At 41.7% G+C, this 17,273-nt stretch overlaps 1 protein-coding gene across 9 annotated transcripts in view; it reads right to left on the bottom strand.

Annotated features, from left to right (window-relative positions):
• The window catches only part of LOC135517279 (histone-lysine N-methyltransferase 2C-like), a 118,895-nt gene that overhangs the window by 97,833 nt on the left and 3,789 nt on the right, over window positions 1–17,273 (bottom strand). For 8 of the 9 annotated variants that reach the window (XM_064941433.1, XM_064941427.1, XM_064941428.1 and 5 more), the window contains exons 3-5: window positions 5,258–5,377; window positions 4,397–4,501; window positions 1,641–1,745 (exon numbers count right to left, since the gene is read on the bottom strand). In XM_064941433.1, the coding sequence (XP_064797505.1) occupies window positions 1,641–1,745; window positions 4,397–4,501; window positions 5,258–5,377 (330 nt within the window). Of the gene's footprint in view, window positions 1–1,640; window positions 1,746–4,225; window positions 4,269–4,396; window positions 4,502–5,257; window positions 5,378–17,273 lie in introns of those variants that run through there. The other variant, XM_064941434.1, reaches the window with a different exon arrangement.

The following is a 17,273-nucleotide window of genomic DNA, read 5'->3' as shown; positions in this document are numbered from 1 at the left end:
TTACAACCAAGCAGCCAATGTGTATAGCCGTGAGTGAAATGTACAGTCACACTAAGTGCTGCTGAGCGCACTTGGCTACCAAGGGCAATTAGCCGTTTCGCTAGCTACCGGGGGCCATCAATAATGCCGTCTCCATCATTCCTGTCCATTAGCTTCCGCCAGTGCGCCGCGGTGCTGCTAACATCAATCGGTTTAATCACTGTGTTAGCTGGGATGGGTGCGATTGGCTGGCAGAGGCAGGCGTGATGAAGAAAACCTGTGCGTGTGTGTGTGAGTGGGTGCGCCTGTGTCTGATAGTCTCCCATTATTGAGTGAGTGCTTTTTTTTCAGGGGGAGAGATTAAAAGGGGGTGGGCACATTCTATATTTAGGGGCCAATTCACTGAACACACTGAGCCAGAATAGGCATAAGGGCAGCATGCATATGACTTTCAGAAAAGTAAAACTTCTATACAGTCTATTGATTTTATTTTAGAGGTTGTGTTCCAACTAGAATGGAATATAACAATGGTAGGCAAGCTGGCTTGGAGTGGCAACTGCTTGAGGTGATATGTGAAAAACTTAACACTATATCAAAGGAAACTGTCTTAGGCCCTTATTTGTCTGCCAGAGTGGGTGGTGTTGCAGGGATAAGGCTTGGCGATAAATCCATCAATAGAATCCACACAAGGTGCTTAAAGTGAAACCTGTTAATCATCCCAGTATTTATTTGACACCTTGGCTCAAAGCTGCTTGGGGAGGTTGGCACAGAGCCTAATACAATCTGTAGGGAATCCCCTGGCGGCTACGCTACAACTAAACTATGCATACATGTAGCCACATACACAAAATGTTGCTGTTTTAAAGCTAACTTCCTGCAATTTTACAAATTTTGCCACGGGGTGGAGAGACCATTTTAATTTTAAAGCTAATTTCCTGCAATTCTACACATTTTGACATGGCTTATGCAATGTTCTTATGCCATCTGAGCAGTGGTGTAAAGTACTTTAAAGTACTACTTAAGTAGTTTGTGTGTATCTGTACTTTACGATTTATATTTTTTGGCAACTTTGACTTTACTACATCCCTAAAGAAAATATTGTAATTTGTCTTTCATACAATTTCCCTGACAACAAAAAGTACTCGTTACATTTTGAATGCTTAGCAGGACAGGAAAATGGTCAAACTTATCAAGAAAACACGTGGTCATCCCTACTGCCTCTGGCCTGGTGGACTCACTAAACACAAATGCATCTTTTGTAAATAATGTCTGAGTGTTGGAGTGGGTGCTCCTCCTTATACGTGTATGTTTACTTTTGATACTTAAGTATATTTTAGCAATTACATTTGCTTTTGATACTTAAGTATATTTAAACCAAATACTTTTAGACTTTTACTAGTATTTTACTGGCTGACTTTTACTTGAGTAACTTTCTATTAAAAAGGTATCTATACTTTTACTCAAGTATGACAATTGGGTACTTTTCCCACCACTGCATCTGAGTGCCTCAAGCAGAACAAACTCAATGGAGGGATCCCATGTCATGCTAAATGCATATAGGAGAAACAATGCAGTGTTTATATACATACATACACATTATTGGTTGCGGATTATCTTTTGAGAGATACTGTCGGTCTGGTATAGGAAAGAGAAGGGTTCACCTTGATGTTGACACAGAAGGGGTGGTAACACTGGCCACACTGGGAGCAGGCCAGCAGCCTGCCCTCTGACCCCTGGCCAAAACTTCCACACACCACACACATGTCCTGTATAAGGGAGAGAGGGGGAGGAAGGGAGAATACAGAAAAAAGAGAAGTAGACAGGGAGGGAAAGATGGAGAGGTGGGGGGGTCAAGAGAGGGAGCAGGGGAGTGAGAGAAAAGGATGTGGAAGGAAAAGGAGAGAGTGCATAAGTAATGGGGGAAAGAGCAGGTAAACAGAAAACGGAGAGAAAACAAGAGAATGTTAAGTTTCTTGACATACATAAACATATGGCTCACGCAGTAACAAGCAGCGTAGCTCGGGATACGTTCGTCTTCCACGATACAGCATCTCTTAAGAGCCTACCTCACAGCAGGATTCATCTGTGTCTTAGGGGTGTGTGTGTGCGTGCGCGCATGTCCATGTGGGGGTGTGTGTGTGTGCGTGCGCTGCAAAAATGGCCAGACACAAATGAGTGGAAAATTTGGCTGTCCAACAAGGCCAAGAAGAGACTAGTAAACAGGCTGTCCAACAAGAACAGGAAGAGACTAGTAAACAGGATGTCCAACAAGGACAAGAGACTATCATAGCATCATCATACAAAATGCATTTTTAATGTTTCATGAAACCCCAACTTAATTTAGTTTTATAATCAATAGCCTAACTGTTAAATGCGCCTGACTTTATAAATCATCCATATTTAAATATCTACAGACATAAGACAGATCTTGCTTACGTTGCTTGTTTGAGTGTTTAATACTGATTCCGTGAGCACCAAGCCCCATGCAACAGCAAAATGTTGGACATAGCAATTTAATCAAGACTTGACCATTTTTTCCCGTTAGAACAGATTGGTATTAATTATAATGTATTTAGTGTTGTTTACACTGTTCCAAACAGACAGAAAAATGATGTTGTAATCTAACCGCACCGGTTTGTCACACATATGCATTTAGCTCTCGCTCCCATACCCTCATTTATCTTAATCTCTTTCGTATTGTTATAATTATTATTATGATCATCGTTATCATAAGTAGGCTTTGTATAGTAGCATTGTGTAACCACCATCAAGCTGTAGGCCTAAGAGCACATCTGGTTTAGTCTTAATAACTGTAACTTAGTTAGGCCTATATTTCAATATATAGGCTACTGTATCAATCAATTATTAATTTGTTCATGCCATCAAACAGGATATGAGAAATTCATGCTTTGAAATGCAATCGATTATTTAGTGTTGTTTACACTGTTTCAAATTGTCAGAAACAATATTTTATTATAATCTAACAGTAACGGCTTTTGGCACACAATACTCAAGCAATAATTGCTCCTATAGCAGCCTTTATTTTATTTCCAGTAATTTCCACAACTAAGTCAAATGTCTTCCACAGATCTGACTTCCCCTTTCCCTGAGCAACCAGTAAACATTCGCCCGTTTCGAGTTTCTTTTTCACTTCCTCCGCATCCATTTTGCTGTCACCTTTTACTGTGTTGGGAGTTTGTTATAACCAATTTCTTGATGTGATTATGACACGGTATAGGTCAGGCCCTATTGGTCACATGCGATGCATACATGTTTCACGTAAAGAGAGCAAGGGTTGAGCGAATAGGGAATGTTTTTCCTAAACAAATTAGTGATGGATAACTTTTCAGTCAGAAACAAGTAAATGGCTGCAATTATGTTGCAGCTTCAGCACCAACAGCGCAATAAACACTCGCAATAAACACTCGTGCTGCCTTTGAGCTGCAGTAGGGAGAAGAGCAAGACAACGTGCGCCAGTCACACAAGTTCTAGCTGTAATTTATTTCAACAGTGTGACCATCAGGCTCTTTCTTGAGTCATCTGTGTGTCTTAATTATTTAATCAAACAGTGTGCTAAAAGCATCAGACAAGTACAGTGCATATGTAGTTGATTTTATTTAAACACAGGGTGTGTCTGTCTATATATGGAAAAATAAGGTTAAACATTACGACCAATCAATTGGTCAAAACAGGACGACTCTTGGTTGACAAACATTTTTGTCAGTTGGGACAGCCATAATGTACAGTACAGTATTTGGTTATGTGAGAGATTTAACAGGCTTTAGGCCTATTCAACAGACGCGGCTTGACCATGGAGGAAGAGTCTGACTGTCCTCCTTATTAAAGTCACCAGTCACTACTGCTATACAGAGCCTTTTCTAAGGAAGACAAGAATGATTTAACAGTAGAGATCCCACAAGGGGAGTTGAAATACACAGCTTTAAGCAACACACACAAACAAGCCGGGACTTTGACGGCACAAAGTGTCAAAACTCTATCATTTCAGTGATGTATGATGGTACTGACCTGTCAGATTGAAGTGGTCTGAAGTTGAGAACATGACCACAGTGTTGGTACTGACCTGTCAGTGTGAAGTGGTCTGAAGTTGAGAACATGACCACAGTGTTGGTACTGACCTGTCAGTGTGAAGTGGTCTGAAGTTGAGAACATGACCACAGTGTTGGTACTGACCTGTCAGTGTGAAGTGGTCTGAAGTTGAGAACATGACCACAGTGTTGGTACTGACCTGTCTGAGAGTGAAGTGGTCTGAGGTTGAGAACATGACCACAGTGTTGGTACTGACCTGTCTGAGAGTGAAGTGGTCTGAGGTTGAGAACATGACCACAGTGTTGGTACTGACCTGTCTGAGAGTGAAGTGGTCTGAGGTTGAGAACATGACCACAGTGTTGGTACTGACCTGTCTGAGAGTGAAGTGGTCTGAGGTTGAGAACATGACCACAGTGTTGTGCATGGCATTCTCCTCCTCTTCTTTCACCATGTACGGCTGCTCCACAATGCTGGCCTGGAGAGACACACACGGACATGTACGGACACACACACGGACACAGGCACACACAGACAGGCACACAAGCAGGAGTTGATTAACAAATTATTCAAAATAATATTGAAATTAAAACAGATGGTAAGATTGTGTTTAAAATCTGAAAGGTTGAGATAAAAAATAAAATATTGCTTGGCCTAGTAAAGCATTTTTCAATTGAGGTAGAAAATATCTCCCAGGAATAGGCCTGATCTAGGTCTAGGACATGGAAGATGTTCTCATGTGACCAGCTATCACACCTCCAGACTGTGTGTCAATATATTATTATGTCATCCACAGGGACAAACAGGCAGCAGGGTTCCCATCTCAGCATTACCATGCCGCCCGCGTGTCAACATGCAGGCTGCCTTGCGGCTCTGGTCAACAAGCAGGCTGCCATCTAATCCAACTATCTAGCTCGTACAATCAATACAGAATTGACATTTCTACCTTAAAAGGTGCCCACAATGTATAGTATTTAAATGCATGTTGAACACATGTCAGTTCCCTGCCCACCACTATGTATAAAATAGCATTCCTCTCCCCACCACCCCCTCCCAACCAACCAACTCTCATGACGTGCTTGAGTGTACTGTTCCTCTTGCTAATGTGAGAGCACTCTCTGGGTTAAGCTAAGCACATTAGGCCATTGTTTTATTAATGTATGCAGAGGTGGAGGAGGACAAAGAGAGGGAGGCAGGCGGTGGAGGGGGATAAAGGGGGGGTGAGGTCTCCTACCCCAGGGGTCATGGCGAGGGAGGTGTCGGCTTTGAGTCCTCGAGAGCGTCCGCGACCCCCGCGCCCAGATAGGTTGGCCCCGCGGGGCCTCCGCCTTCCAGGGAAGCCCGAACCACGACCCTGTGTGGGAGAGAGAGGGCAGGATAAAAGAGTGAGGGGGGAGAGAGACATTAAGACAGGAGCAAGAGGAGAGTGTGAGGAGAAAGCAAGACAGGAGGGAGACAGGGAGAGAGAGCGAGGAGAGAGCAAGACAGGAGGGAGACAGGGAGGAGAGAGAGACAAGAGGGTGAGAGGCGTGTGTCGGTCAGAGAATATCAGAGAGAGCAAGGAAGGAGCGAGAGGGAAGGAGCGAGGGGGAACGAGGAAGGAGCGAGGGGGAACGAGGAAGGAAATAGGAAAGAGCTAGAGAGGGATAGAGGAAGGGGAGAGAGGGATAGAGGAAGGAGAGAGCGGAAAGAGTAGAGCTCGCACGAGAGGGAGATATGAAGTGTGTATATGCTAACTGATATGAGACTATACATCGCTCAGATCAGTGATAGATTCAAGTATAATAATTGAGCCATGTTGTGAAGGAGTTTTATATTTACCTTGTCAGCTCAGACAGAACAACATAACAGTGGAGTTTATGAACTCATCAGAGCGCGTGCGAGAGAGAGGCTTGTTGTGGCGCGTAAGCGTCAAAGTGGATTCATGTCACAATGTCAGGACTAAAGGGTTGCGGTGCGGGTGACAGAGAGGGGGGGTCAGGGGTAGCCTGGAAACCCAGACTATGTATTGAGTTTGTTTCACTCCACTATCAGTCTGGGATTCCTGTCGTCCCGGCAATGCTAACAACGCTAAATGCTAACTGCGTTAATTCATAGAATAATAACGCAATTCATAAAGGAGGTGCAAAAACAATGTTCACATGGATTTGCCTTCACTACATCACCGCAGGTGGCACCATGTGCTGTGTCATGTCCTAACCTGTCCCCACCTGGCCGGGCTAAACCACTGAGTGAAAGGGAGGGAGGGGGGTTGGACATGGACATCATAAGAGCGCTCCATTTTACCACTCTCATGCTCCAGACGGGCACCTCCTGCAGCTGCCTGTTTTTTGGGCCATCCCACCCCCCCTCTGAGGGGTCCTGCTGGGACCAAGAGCTTGCTGCCCTATGGTTACTCCATGCTCCCTGATTGGAGGAGGGGTGTGGGTAGGAGGAAGAGTGGTTGGGAGTGGGAGGGGACAAAATGCAGCAACATAAATGCAACAGCCAAATGCAAATGTCAAACAAAGTAACAAAATAAATGGTAATACATGACATTATAAAAAACAGCCAAGAAACCAGTGAGATGAGACGTTTGGGACAGATCCTATACATGAGTGGAGGGTAAACTGAATTCACCTCAATTTGGAGATTCAGTACAATACAATTTGAAAATCTGTTCCAATCAAAAGGGAGATTGTGAAATATCGATGTCTGCAAGAAGAGGGTCAAGTTCAATAGTCGGAGAGAAGACAAGACATTGCACGTTTGCACATCCACTGCTTCCAGTAATTCTACGCCTAGTCAAGCGCTCTGCGACAGTCCGTCCACAACTCCACACTATCCAATGTCAGGCCTGCCGGGTGCCATGGCAGCCGCCTGTTACTTGTTGGTGTGTTTACAAAACAAGTGATGATTATGTCAGCGTGACGCCACCGCTGCTGTCGAGATAAACACAGCGACCGTCGTCAGGGAATTTCAGATTAAATTGTCACAGGGAAGCGTTTAGCTTGTTTAATGAGCTAATCGGCAAGAGGCTATATAATTAAGCTCAATCACACAATCACAGAGGGCTTTTTCCATTTTTTTTTTTGATTAATAATATATCACAGCCGTGGGTTAGATTTTTTTCTCTCCACTCGCTTCCTGCATTTTTTTTCTCCATCTCACATTTGTCCCAAACCTCCAGTTTCGTCAAACACTTTTTAATGAAACTGTCGGAATTAAGCACTAGACAACCTTTTCACTGTGAGTTCCAAATATCTCTAATGATCGCCACAGGGGCAGTTTTTTTATGCAAGTAATGTCAGAATGCACTCACTAACCCAAAATGTGATTGTTAGGCAACATGACAGTTAACCGGCGCTGCCCTCAAACAAAGGCACGCTGCCTGCTAATTATCTATCGGTTAGGTTTCTAATTGTCAATTTCAAATTATTTTCTAACAGTTTGAATTTAGGTGTGTTCTGCCTACTCATTAATTCACATAGAAGTACCCCATTTCACTGTTGCAGACAATTTATGTTTGATGCTTTACTGAGCAGGAGAAACTTCTCTCTACGACGAGACCCCAAGCATTTTCCCTGTGTTTCCCCAGACATTTGCGCATCTCCAGTAAGAAAAGAACCTGCACAAACTTTTTGCACCTGGCATATTTTCCTGCTGGCGCCTGCATTGCCTTCATTGTGGTTTCCCTTACATTATAATAACAACAACTTTGGACATGTGAGTTCCTATCAAAGTAAGTGCCTTATTACGTTATTGTAGATTCTGTATATAATGTTGTCGTTTCTACTGTAGCACACCGCATATATGGACCATAATGTATTTACTGTTTTATTCACGTTTTCAAGTACTGGTGACAAATCATGCATACCGATTCTTGCATTGATTGTAATGGACACATGAGTGGTGTAAAATACTTTTTGGAAGGTTGTACTGATTATGATGAGCTAAGCTAAATGCCAGCTATGTGTGGCGCCATGTTTGTTGACATCACAATGCATTCTGGTTGTCACGTAAAAGTCAGACCAAAGATGTTATGACAAAACGAGGTGAAGGGATGGTTCACGGGACTGACAGACTATAACTATTGTTACTCTGGATTGCCAGCTCAGACCCCACATTACAGGGGTTTTACTTTTAGTTAAGTTTTACTTTTAGCTACACATTTATTGATAAATCCCCCATCATGGTAGTATTTCCTGCATCATATTCCCCCACAATACATTCCACATTTCTACCCCCAATGGACATGCAATCATCCACAAACTAAATGAACCCCCCCCCACAAACTCCCCTAAAATGGTTAAACCAAATCTGGCAACCCTGTTTAGCTTTTGCGCTACGGTTAGGCTTGACAGTAGGCTTGTATTTGTAATGATCTGTGAGGTAATAACATTTTATTTGGTTTGTGATTTGTCAAAAATTGAAAAACGACTTGTCAAGTCATGTGCTCCAGTTCTTGTATACACTACATCAAGTACATCGAAGATTTGTAATATCCTGAAAAGTGGCCAAACTAGGTTCATCTTTTACACGCAGCCATCTCCCAGCTAGCACAGCGGATCTGGGCCGATTCTGGTTGAGAGTCGGGGCACTCGGCTGAGAGTCAGACTCGGCCGCCATCATGCGGACCGAGTCTGGGCCGCATGATGGCAGTATTACTTATGGCTAGGATGCAGGAAGTGAGCTCGAGCCGACTCCGGTGATAGTTATCTGGCCCAAATGTATTACTTGGGGTTCGGGCCAATTGGGGCTACTCTCTGGCAGATGATTACACGTGCTGCTTTGTATTTTTCCAAATTTTCTCACTCTTTCTGTAATAAAAAAATATTAATTCTTTAAGGGTCCTGTGTAGTATTTTGATACTTTGTGTAAGGCAATTGATAAGCATTAAAAACTTTGTGGATGGAACCTCCCGAGTGGCGCAGCGGTCTGAGACTAGAGGTCGACTGATGAATCGGAATGGCCGATTAATTAGGGCCGATTTCAAGTTTTCATAATAATCGGAAATCGGTATTTTTGGACGCCGATACATTTTTTTTTTACAGCTTTATTTAACGAGGCAAGTCAGTTAAGAACACATTCTTATTTTCAATGACGGCCTAGGAACGGTGGCAGAATAACTGCCTTGGTTCAGGGGCAGAACGACAGATTTTCACCCTGTCAGCTCAGGGGATCCAATCTTGCAACCATACAGTTGACAATCCAACACTCTAACCACCTGCCTCACGAGGCACCTGCCTGTTACGCAAATGCAGTAAGAAGGTAAGTTGCAAGCTAGCATTAAACTTATCTTATAAAAAAAACAATCAATCATAATCACTAGTTATAACTACACATCGTTGATGATATTACTAGTTTATCTAGCGTGACCTGCGTTGCATATAATCGATGCGGTGAGCATTCGCGTAAAAGGACTGTCGTTGCTCCAACGTGTACTTAACCATGAACATCAATGACTTTCTTAAAAACAATACACAGAAGTGTATATTTTTAAACCTGCATATTTAGCTAAAAGAAAGGTTAGCAAGCAATATTAACCAGGTGAAATTATGTCACTTCTCTTGCGTTCATTGCACGCAGAGTCAGGGTATATGAAACAGTTTGGGTCGCCTGGCTCATTGCGAACTAATTATGACGTAACATTGAAGGTTGTGCAATGTAACAGCAATATTTAGACGTAGGGATGCCACCCGTTAGATAAAATACGTAACGGTTCCGTATTTCACTGAAAGAATAAACGTTTTGTTTTTGAAATGATAGTTTCCAGATTCGACCATATTAATGAACTAATGCTCGTATTTCTGTGTGTTATTATGTTAGAATTAAGTCTATGATTTGATAGAGCAGTCTGACTGAGCGATGGTAGGCACCAGCAGACTCGTAAGCATTCAATCAAACAGCACTTTCGTGCGTTTTGTCAACAAAAAAAAAAACTTACCGGGGAATATTGAAGACTCATGTTAATTGGAACGACCAGCTTTCATATGTTCTCCTGTTCTGAGCAAGGAACTTAAACGTTAGCATTCTTACATGGCACATAATGCACTTTTACTTTCTTCTCCTACACTTTGTTTTTGCATTATTTAAACCAAATTGAAAATGTTTCATCATTTGAGGCTAAATTTATTTTATTGATGCATCATATTAAGTTAATTCAGTATTGTTGTAATTGTCATTATTACAAATCAAAAAAATATATGTAAAAAAAAAATAATATACATTTATTTTTTTTGATCGATTTTTTTAAATATATATATAAAAAATCTATATATATATATAAAAAATCTATGTATACATATGTATATATATATATATATATATATATATAAAATCTATATATCTATAAAAAATCTATATATATATATCTATATATATCTATATATATCTATATATATCTATATATATCTATATATATATATCTATATATATCTATATATATATATATATATCTATATCTATATATATATATCTATTTCTATATATATATATATCTATATATATATAAAAAATAATCTATGTATGGCTGCTTAATCGGTATCGGCTTTTTTTTGGTCGTCCAATAATCGGTATCAGCATTAAAAAAAAATCATAAATCGGTCGACCTCTATCTAAGACACATTGCTACAGATGCTGGTTCGAGAACCGTGCCAGCCACGACCGGGAGACCCATGAGGCAACACACAATTGGCCCAGCGTCGTCCGAATTAGGGGAGGGTTTGTCCCGGCCGGGATGTCCTTGTCCCATCGCGCTGTAGTGACTCCTGTGGCAGGCTAGAAGCACACACACTGACACGGTCAACAGGTGTATGGTGTTTCCTTCGACACAAAATATATATTTTTTTGTGGATGGGTATAATTTGTATGCATAAAATGTATAATAGTAATATTTAAAATTACTAAAATCATTTTGGGGTCGCTTCTGGGGGGGTTCTGGTAAGATGCCGGCAAAGTCCGCTGAATTCCGGTAGAAGAAAAAGGCCCGATGTACTTGGGCCGATTCTGGGCAGTCATTCATTTTGACTCCGGGCAGAGTCCTACACCCAATTCCGGGCACAGTCAATCAGTTCCAGCCCCCCCGGAAGAGGGCTGCTTCTGGGTCGATTCCTGGTTGCGTTTTGACTTTGTTTATTTGCATCTTATACTGGATGGCATTCTTGGATTAGGCAGTTTTTACATGTCAAACAAACATGCCTGCCATCATAAAGAATTTATCTGCTGTTAGCTTATGTCTTTTCTAAACAATATGACACGTCTCCCTTGTGCACACCAGAGATGTGGTACATTGTAAACAAGTCGAGCTGTTAGGTTGGTAACATATGTTTTGTTATTTAGACTGGTTTATGGAATGAGTTTGGATGTGTTCTGTGTGAGAATTTGATGACAAGGTTCACATTTATCTTTTACAATAAAAGGTACAATTGAGGAATAAAGTTGTGAAGACCTTCATTTCCCATCAGAAAACATTGTTTAGATGTTTTCAAGACACAATGCTGTCTAGACGTGTTTGTTGAGGCCTACGTTCTGTTGTTACTGTTCCAATCACATTTTTTGCAACAATACGCTGCAGGGACCACTCAACAATGATCACAAATATGTGATTGTACGCATCAAAGGGTTAAAGGTGTCAGTGTGCAAAAGAAAGACTTTGAGAGAGAGAGAGTGGGAGACATTTCAATAGATTCTGTACATAGTGTGTGAGAATGAGGGTGCAAGTGAATGGGGATGTATTAGTTGAACGCATTCATAGATACTGAAAAGAACATGATCATGCCATCTCCAAGCACATGCTTGTGAATACAGTATGCTCAGTTGCAAAGTATAAACGGACCTCAAAAGGTTAGGCTGAATCCAAAAACAGGCCAAAGTCAGAGTGAAAGAGCTGGAATTTGGAGAGATTGTCTGCACAGTACAGAGACGAAGCCACTCCTGCATTGTCTTGGCTTTGTGCTTAGGGTCGTTGTCTTGTTGGAAGGTGAATGTTTTCCCCAGTCTAAGGTCCTGAGTGTTCTGGAGCAAGTTTTCATCAAGGATCTCGCTGTACTTTACTCCGTTCAGCTTTCCCTTGAACCTGACTAGTCTCTCAATCCCCGCCACTGAAAATCAACCCCACAGCATGATACTGCCACAACCACCCACAGCCATTTCATGTTCTTGAATGCCCCAGCCAGAGGCCAGACTTGAAACCGATTGAACATCTCTCGAGAGCCCTAAAAATGTCTGTGCAGCGACGCTCCCATCTGTGACCGACCGGCTCAAAATAGGTATTTTGTAGCAAAATCTTGAATGTTTTTTATTTTATTTTATTTTATTTTATACACACACACACACACACACACACACACACACACACACACACACACACACACACACACACACACACACACACACACACACACACACACATATATATATAAAATATATAATATATTTATTTTTTTGCATAGGATAAAAGTAGAAACTCAGAGCTACAAAATGGTATATCATACACTGTATTTTTGAGGAACAATAGGAAAGTAATTCTGTCTTGAAAGTTAATACCTTGTAAACTCACTTTTGAGTAAATGGCTTTTGATTGTTTTGGTACCTAGTGAAAAGCTATTATTTGTCTAAACCCATTCGGAGCATTCAGAGTGCACACCTGACACTCTGGCTGATGATTTGTTTACCTCTGGAAAACATGAAAACAGCCTAACCAGCTCTGCTGGCAACAATTTCATTACGCTTGCCGACATTTACTGGCACCAGCCATATTCAATGGATGTTGTGCGTTCATAAATTCATCAGTTATTCTGCGCTCTGGCATACTGAGACTGAATTTACGAATGCACCCGAAATGTTTACTTGCATTGTGGAGTATTTTTAAAGATATGTTGCAAGCTGGCTAGGTAAACAATGTGTAAGGTCATAGACGTCAAGTAACGTTTGCTAGCGAGCCAGCCAGTTAGTTGAACAACAATGAACATAGTGCCAAATTATGTTGTTACTACCTTGCATGAATCTGCTGGGAGTTAACCAACCAGGTTCAATGTTAGCTAGCTAACATCAGGCTCTAACTAGCCAAGCAAACGGCTCTGGGAAAAGAATAATAACAATATGCACGTAACGTTAGCTAGGGAGCAAGCCAGCTAAAGTTAGCTTGCTAGCTAACAGTACACTTTAGCTTAAGACATGTAGCTAGCTAGGTAAACAATGAACCTCGCTAGGTAAACAACTTGTAATAGCATACAGGTCACGTAACGTTAGCTCGAGAGCCAGCCAGCTAACTTTAGCTAGTTAAACAACAATGAACATAGTGCCAACTCATGACGTTACTAGGCCTTGCATGAATCTGCAGGTAGTGGTAGCTAACCAACATTAGGCTCTAACTTGCAAAGCAAAAGGCTCTGGGATACAAATAATATCATACATGTAACTTTAGCTAGGAAACCACTTTGTCAAAATTAGAAAAGTGTAATATCTGAATGTAATCATCATGCATCATTCATTTGGCAGACCTAACTTGATTGACCCTCTTTCTATTCTATGAGAGGCCTAGTCTATGAGAGGCCTAATCATATTTGTTTAAATTGATTACAATTATTTATTGTAAATCATTCTTGAATTTGTTAGACTATACAATTAAGTAGATTAATGAAGTGATAATACATTCATACATTACCTTTTCTCCAATAATTTTTGAATGTGATATAATGAAATATTCTATCATACATCCTATGTGAATAATGTTCATTAAGGTTAATTTGTATGTTAATAATAATCTGAAAATCAGGCTGAAATGTAATATTTCTCCTATTGTTCATGTCTATATAGCCTAGGACAATGTGGTAAAGTAATGTTCCTTATCCACTTGTGTGTGTGTGTGTGTGTGTGTGTGTGTGTGTGTGTGTGTGTGTGTGTGTGTGTGTGTGTGTGTGTATGTGTATGTATGTATGCATGTGTATGATATTTCTGATCCTCACCCCTACCATTTTTTAAAGGTATTTGATACCAACAGATGTTAACAGATGTTAATATCTGTATTCCCAGTCATGTGAAATCCATCGATTTGAGCCCTTTAAATTCATTTAAATTGACTGATTTCCTTATATGAACTGTAATTCCGTCAAATCTCTAAAATGGTTGCATGTTGCGTTTAGATTTTTGTTCAGTATAGTTGTTGCGTTTAGATTTTTGTTCAGTATAGTTGTTGCATGTTGCGTTTAGATTTCTGTTTAGTATAGTTGTTGCATGTTGCGTTTAGATTTTTGTTCAGTATAGTTGTTGCACCTTTAGATCTCCTGTCTTTCAACTGGATATTTTCATCCATTTTTACAATGGTTGTTTTCTTGCCAATTACACACACAAAAATTCACCCCCTATTTTTCTCCCCAATTTTGTGGTATCCAATTGGTAGTAGTTACTGGCTTGTCTGCAACTCCCGTACGGACTCGGGAGAGGCAAAGGTCGAGAGCCATGCGTCCTCCGAAACACAACCCAACCAAGCCGCACTGTTCTTGAAACAATGGTCCCTCCAACCCAGGAGCCAGCTGCTCCAATGTGTCGGAGGAAACACCGTACACCTGGCGACCATGTCAGCATGCACTGCGCCCGGCCCGCCACAGGACTCGCTAGTGCATAATGAGAAAAGGATATCCCTGCCAGCCAAACCCTCCCTAACCCGGACGACGCTGGGCCAATTGTGCGCCACCCCATGGGCCTCCCGGTCACGGCCGGCTGCGACAGGGCCTGGACCCAAACCCTCTTGGCAGCCTCGTCAGGCCAACTGGTAGCCTCGTCAGGCCAACTGGTGGTACGAATTTGGGATCTTTCGTCCCATAACTGTCCCAGAATCAATTTGGATTAGGCTATTTATTTCGCACACAGAACGACAAGCTGACCAATAGAATAAGTTAATAATAAAAAAAATACTATGGGGGAATAGTAGATTGACATGAGCTGAGGAAAAGTAAAGGAATTCGGTAAGAACACATGCCGTTGCATCCTCGAGTTCCTTGTTCTGTTAAAATTAATTTCCATAATCTAAATTGTGCTTTCTGTCATTCTGAACTCTGTGGGTGGACGCCCTAGTCAGGTTACAAATGCTTATGGTCCGGTAAATATCTCAAATAAATTGCTGCCGGTCAAATGTCCAACTCCACATTTTCCAAACGGAAAACCGAATGCACGCTCACACTCAAAAGCTCAGTAGAACTCACACAGACAGGCAAGCAAGCAAGCACACACTACACATAGGAAATCCCAGCTGATCCTGGCGATGAAAGCAAACCCTGCAAATGACCCTGTACTGGAAACAGTAATCCTCCTGAGATAAGAGGGAAATCTACTATTAAAATAAGTATTGCACATGTTCGCCTAAAGTCGAAACAAGGTGACATCTTTTATATGCGAGTACTTACAGATGCATCCTAAACATTTTTTTTATATCATATCCAAAACAAATCCACTTAAAAAACAAACATTGACTTCTATACTTAAAAATAAATAAATGAAAAGGTAAACATCATTCAAAGATTTCCAGTTCTGAGTCAAAAGCTGACTATTGGGCTTAGATATACCAAGAAGCCAAGTTGAATTTCCCCTTCTGACAGCTTTGGCTGGCCTTAAAAAGAGGTGTCCTCCCTCTTCCCTCAGCTTGGTGGAAATGGGTTTGTGTCGTGCTTCATGCCTCAGTGAGTTCTTATACGAATTAAAACACCTCCAAAAGACTCCTTTATATAGTGTCCCCCCTCCTCTACCCAGCATCAAACTCTTGGCACAGACCTCAGCCCTCGCTACTCCCTCCCCAAAGGCTCGTATACTCTTATACTCAGCTATGTGAACGAGAGAGAGAGAAAGAATGAGGAAGAGAGAAAAAGACAAAGAGAGCAAGAGAAGGAGAGAGGGGGAGGGAAAAAAGAGATGGCAAAAGAGAGCAAGGAAGAGCGAGATAGTGAGCAAAAGAGCAAGAAAGAAAGTAAGAGAGGGAGAGAGAAAGCAGCCAGAGCTTCTCAACATTAATTAAAACACACTCCACACTGGCACTAAACTGAGCAACAAGAGGGAATGGGAAAGGAGGGAATATAATTACAGAGAGAGAGGATACGAGCTGTGGATCAGCCAGAGGACCACAACTCCCACCACAGAAGAGCAGTCTTTGGATAGAGCTACAGACCTAGTTGAACAGCTACAGAAAGTCCCGAAGAACTACAGACCCGCTGGAATAGCTACAGACTTGCTAGAAGAACTAAAGGTTTGTTATAATGGCTACAGACCTACGAGAACTACAGACCCGCTAGAATAACTACAGACCCGCCAGAAGGACTACAGACCCGCCAGAAGGACTACAGACCCGCTAGAAGAACTACAGACCCGCTAGAAGAACTACAGACCCGCTAGAAAAGCTACAGACCCGCTAGAATAGCTACAGACCTTCTAGAAGAACTACAGACCTGCTAGAATAGCTACAAACCTGCTTGAAGAACGAAATACCTGCTAGAAGAACTAAACGGTTTGTTATAATGGCTACAGACTAACTAGAACTACAGTTGAGGTCAGAAGTTTACATACACCTTAGCCAAATACATTTAAACTCAGTTTTTCCACAATTCCTGACATTTAATCCTTGTAAAAATGCCCTGTCTTAGGTCGGTTAGGATCACCACTTCACTTAAAGAATGTGAAATGTACGAATAATAGTAGAGCGAATGATTTTTTTTTCATCACATTCCCAGTTGGTCAGAAGTTCACATACACTCAATTAGTATTTGGTAGCATTGCCTTCAAATTGTTTTACTTGGGTCAAACATTTCAGGTAGCCTTTCACAAGCTTCCCACAATAAGTTGGGTGAATTTTGGCCCATTCTTCCTGACAGAGCTGATGTAACTGAGTCAGGTTTGTAGGCCTCCTTGCTCGCACACACTTTTTCAGTTCTGCCCACAAATTTTCTATAGCATTGAGGTCAGGGCTTTGTGATGGCCAATCCAATACCTTGACTTTGTTGTCCTTCCCTCCTCCTGATGCCATCTATTTTGTGAAGTGCACCAGTCCCTCCTACAGCAAAGCACCACCACAACATGATGCTGCAAACCCCATGCATCACGGTTGGGATAGTGTTTGTCGGCTTGCGAGCCTCCACCTTTTTCCTACAAACATAACAATGGTCATTATGGCCAAACAGTTCCATCTTTGTTTCATCAGACCAGAGGACATTTCGCCAAAAAGTACGATCTTTGGCCTCCCGGGTGGCGCAGTGGACTAGGGCACTGCATCGCAGCACTAGCTG

Source organism: Oncorhynchus masou, chromosome 28, assembly GCF_036934945.1.
Source record: "Oncorhynchus masou masou isolate Uvic2021 chromosome 28, UVic_Omas_1.1, whole genome shotgun sequence".
Taxonomy (NCBI): Eukaryota; Metazoa; Chordata; class Actinopteri; order Salmoniformes; family Salmonidae; genus Oncorhynchus; species Oncorhynchus masou.
This window is presented reverse-complemented; position numbering and strand designations above follow the sequence as displayed.